The following is a 4,457-nucleotide window of genomic DNA, read 5'->3' as shown; positions in this document are numbered from 1 at the left end:
CTGCAAAGGTGTTTGAAAGGGGCAGCGAAAGAAGCAGTTCGAGGCCGTCTTCTACTCCCCTCATCAGTTCCAAGTGTCATTCATGTTCTCCAGAGACGCTTTGGACGTCCCGAATTGCTATTGGACGTTCTGATCGATCGCGTTAGAAAAACCCCATCCCCTCGAGCCGATGACCTGGAGAGTCTAATCGAATTCGGAGAAGTGGCGCAGTCACTCTGCGAACACGTACGGTCGGCGGGTATGGTCGAACATCTAAAAAACCCAATGCTGATCACCGAACTCGTAGAAAAGTTACCTTGCGAGTATCGTATGCAGTGGGCACGGCGTATTCGTGACGGAACCAGTAGCCTCGCGTCGTTTGCTCATTTCATGGAAGACGTAACGGAAGACGCAATATCAGTGACGCGCATACCACGAAAAACGGCGGAGCGAACGACAGGCAGTGTTAGGCAGCAAACGCATCAAACAAAGGAAGACGGTGCAAGGCACACGCCGAAGACCACCAACACAAAGGCTACCTACACCAGCAGCAAGTTCAGTGCTCCACAACAATGTGCGATGTGTGCCGAGCATCATCGAACGTTTCAATGTGACGAACTGGCAGCTTTACCCGTGCAAAAACGACGGGAAGTAGTCACACAAAAAAAACTGTGTTGGAATTGTTTAAGTGTTGGGCACCAAGTGAAATTCTGCAAATCGAAACACGTTTGCCGGGTGTGTTCCCAGAAGCATCATACATTGGTACACGAAAACAAGTCCATTCCTGAACCAACAGGAACGAATGCCAGCCTATCGGCTCGAGTGTATGCCAGCACGGTGTTACTAGAAACGGTAACCGTCTGGGTACTGGATCGGTACGGAAACCGCCATCACGCTCGTGCGCTGTTAGATTCGGCATCAATGTGCAACTTTATGTCGAAAAGGTTGGCTGCAAAACTCCAGCTTCGCTGGTCAAAAACAAATACACAGATAGTAGGCATCGCAGAAAGCATGCATCGGGTGAAATATGAGACCCACGCAACTATTCATTCGAAGGTGAATTCGTTCTACAGCACAGAGAACTTTTACATAATGGAGAAACCAACATCTGATTTACCATCAAGTGTCATCAGTACAAGCAGTCTAAAGCTACCCGACGTAGAATTGGCTGATCCAACGTTTTACAAACCGGCTCCGATCGACATGATCATTGGAGCAGAACATTATCAACAACTATTCACCGGGAAACGGATTCATCTAGAAGCTGGGGATCCGCTGCTAGTGGAAACGATGTTTGGCTGGGTCGTGTGTGGACCTCTGCGAGAGGCACTTCCAACCAAATCGTTAGCTTGTCATGTGACAACAGTCGGTCTCGAAAATGTGCTACAAAGGTTTTGGCAACTCGATGCAGTCCCGGAACAATCATACCAACCCAACACAGAATGTGAAGCGCATTACAATGCCACAGTTATTAGAGAACCATCGGGAAGGTATGCAGTGCGACTGCCGAGAACAAATGATTCAACTAAACAATTGGGTGAATCAAAAAGTATCGCGCTACGGCGATTCAGGACTCTAGAGCGACGGCTCGAGTCAGACGCAATTGTAAAGAGTTCTTACCACGAGTTCATGAGAGAGTATGAACGACTAGGACATATGCAGAAATTGGACAATCCTGATATTAACATTTCTCATTGTTTTCTACCACATCATGCAGTGTTCAAGGAGTCCAGCACTACGACTAAAACCAGAGTGGTCTTCGATGCATCGTGTAAAACATCTTCGGGGTATTCCTTGAACGACATCCTTTTGGTGGGTCCAGTCATACAAAAGGATTTACTGTCTCTACTTCTGAAGTTTCGTACACATGCAATTGCGTTGGTCGGCGACATTGAAAAAATGTACCGACAGATAAGGGTGCAGGAAGTAGATCAACCACTTCAAAGGATCGTGTGGCGGGAAAATCAAGCTGAACCAATATCCACATACCAGCTGCAAACCGTCACATATGGCACATCTTCTGCGCCATATTTAGCAACAAAAACATTACAGAAATTGGCCCAGGACATGAGGCACGTGTCACCAACGGCGGCCGATGCAATTTCTATGGATTTTTACGTCGACGATTTGCTGTCCGGAGCGACAGACGTGTCAGCAGCCATACATTTGAGAGAAGATATATCCAAAATTCTAGCATCGGCTGGTATGCCAATGAAAAAGTGGGCATCAAACTCAATTGAGGTATTGAACTCCATACCTCTGGAGGATAGAGCCATCGATCCATGGCACAATTTCCAGGATAGACAAACGGTCACAACACTTGGGTTGATCTGGGAACCACAATCAGATCTGCTCAGCTTCAAGGTACAATCATCGGAAAATGTGGACGCGTACACTAAACGGATTGTACTATCACAGATTGCAAAAATATTTGATCCGCTTGGCCTGGTGGGTCCAGTGGTTACTCGAGCAAAAATATTCATGCAATATCTATGGACAGCGAAATCCACCGAAGGAACGAATTTCGATTGGGATGAACCTCTAGAATCCGAGATACAAGATCAATGGAGGGAATTCTATGAAACAATCGGAGCGTTAGGTCAACTTCAACTATCTCGGTTCGTAACGCTCCCTGCACCCACTAATTATGAGCTTCATATATTCGCAGACGCCTCAGAGAAGGCATATGGAGCCTGTTGCTATTTGAGAACCGAGTCATCACATCAGGTCGCTGTCAAATTGTTAACATCTAAATCCAAAGTGGCTCCCATAGCGACTCGTCATACGATCGCTCGACTCGAGTTGTGTGCAGCGCTGTTGGCATCGAAGTTATATCAACAGGTCGATTCTGCACTGGAATTACCACATCGGGTTTACTTCTGGTCAGATTCCACTACAACACTTCATTGGATCAGATCGTCACCTGCACGCTGGAATATCTTCGTGGCAAATCGGGTGTCACAAATACAACAGATATATTCATTCGAAGCCTGGAATTATGTGCCAGGAAAGGACAACCCTGCCGACGACATATCCAGAGGGCTAAGCTCAACCGAAATTCTGGTTAACGAGAGGTGGTGGTCCGGGCCTGCGTGGCTCAAGTTACCGAAGGAAGTCTGGCCCAACCAGAATATTGATGAGTCTCAGCCGCCAGAAGCGCTACAAGAGATAAGGAAGTCAGCACTGAGATGCATGAACGTGGTTCAATCGAATTTCGCAAATGGGTTATTTGTGCGATATTCATCATACTCCAAACTATGCCGACTGATGGCATATTGGTCAAGGTATGTCAACAAGTTGCACAAACGTTTCAACGAACGCAACAAAGCACTTCCCATCGCACGAGGAGAGATTGACCCTCTCACAACAAAGGAGCTCCACGCAGCTGAGCATGCACTATGCCGAATGGCTCAAAGGGAATCGTTTCGTGAAGAACACACCGATTTGCTCCTTGGAAAATACGTATCACGGTCAAGTCGTTTAAAATGGTTGAAACCACAGCTCGACGCTCAAGGATTGATCCGAGTAGGAGGTCGACTGATTCACGCCGATATCTCAGAAGATTCAAAACATCCGATCGTACTGTGTGCTAGGCACCCACTGACGAGGATGATAGTGGAGTACTACCATCGAAAGCTTCTACATGCAGGACCACAACTGATGTTGTCCACCATTCATTTGCAGTTTTGGATCTTATCGGGAAGAAACCTAGCCCGAAAGGTTTATCATCAATGCCATACTTGCTTTCGTCATCGACCGACTTTAATTCAACAAAGTATGGCAGATTTACCAGCATCACGTGTAACACCAAGCAGACCATTTGAAACCTGTGGTGTTGACTATTTTGGTCCGGTGTTCATCAAATCTGAAGTGCGAAATCGTACAGCTACAAAGGCCTATGTTGCCATTTTCATATGTTTTGTCACCCGAGCGGTACATATTGAACTCGTATCCGATCTTTCAACTGATGCCTTTTTAGCAGCTCTACATAGATTCACCGCGCGTAGAGGAAAACCAATCACCATTTACAGCGACAATGCAACATGCTTCAAGGGTGCAGCAAACCATCTGCACAAAGTCTTCCGCATGCTACAAAAGGGTTCCGGCGAACGAGACAAGATTGTCAACTGGTGTACTGGCCAAAGGATCCATTGGCAGTTCATTCCTCCACGTGCACCCCAATTTGGTGGGTTATGGGAGGCCGCCGTGAAATCAGCAAAGCATCATTTCTTGAGGGAAGTCGGCAATTCCAATATCTCTCGCGAAGATATGTCTACATTACTCGCACAAATCGAAATGTGCTTAAACTCGCGTCCACTAGTGCACATGCCGACAGAAGCAGAAGACCTCGAAGTACTTACTCCGGGTCACTTTCTAATTGGAACAAATCTCCAAAGCGTTCCAGAAGTATCATTGCAGGAAGTCTCGGAGAACCGTTTGTCACATTGGGAACGTACTCAGCAACGTACACAGCGCAT

The 4,457-nt window shown here is 46.8% G+C and overlaps 1 protein-coding gene across 1 annotated transcript; it reads left to right on the top strand.

Annotated features, from left to right (window-relative positions):
- Positions 1 to 240: 240 nt before the first annotated feature.
- On the top strand, positions 241 to 2,427 carry LOC128276595 (uncharacterized; the record flags this gene model as incomplete). Its single annotated transcript, XM_053015052.1, has 1 exon — positions 241 to 2,427. A coding segment is annotated over exon 1 (2,187 nt), but the record flags the coding sequence as incomplete, so codon positions are not given.
- Positions 2,428 to 4,457: the final 2,030 nt, after the last annotated feature.

The sequence above is a fragment of the Anopheles cruzii genome, unplaced genomic scaffold, assembly GCF_943734635.1.
Source record: "Anopheles cruzii unplaced genomic scaffold, idAnoCruzAS_RS32_06 scaffold01685_ctg1, whole genome shotgun sequence".
NCBI lineage: Eukaryota > Metazoa > Arthropoda > Insecta > Diptera > Culicidae > Anopheles > Anopheles cruzii.
The sequence above is the reverse complement of the archived record's forward strand: the minus strand, read 5'-3'. Positions and strand labels throughout refer to the sequence as shown.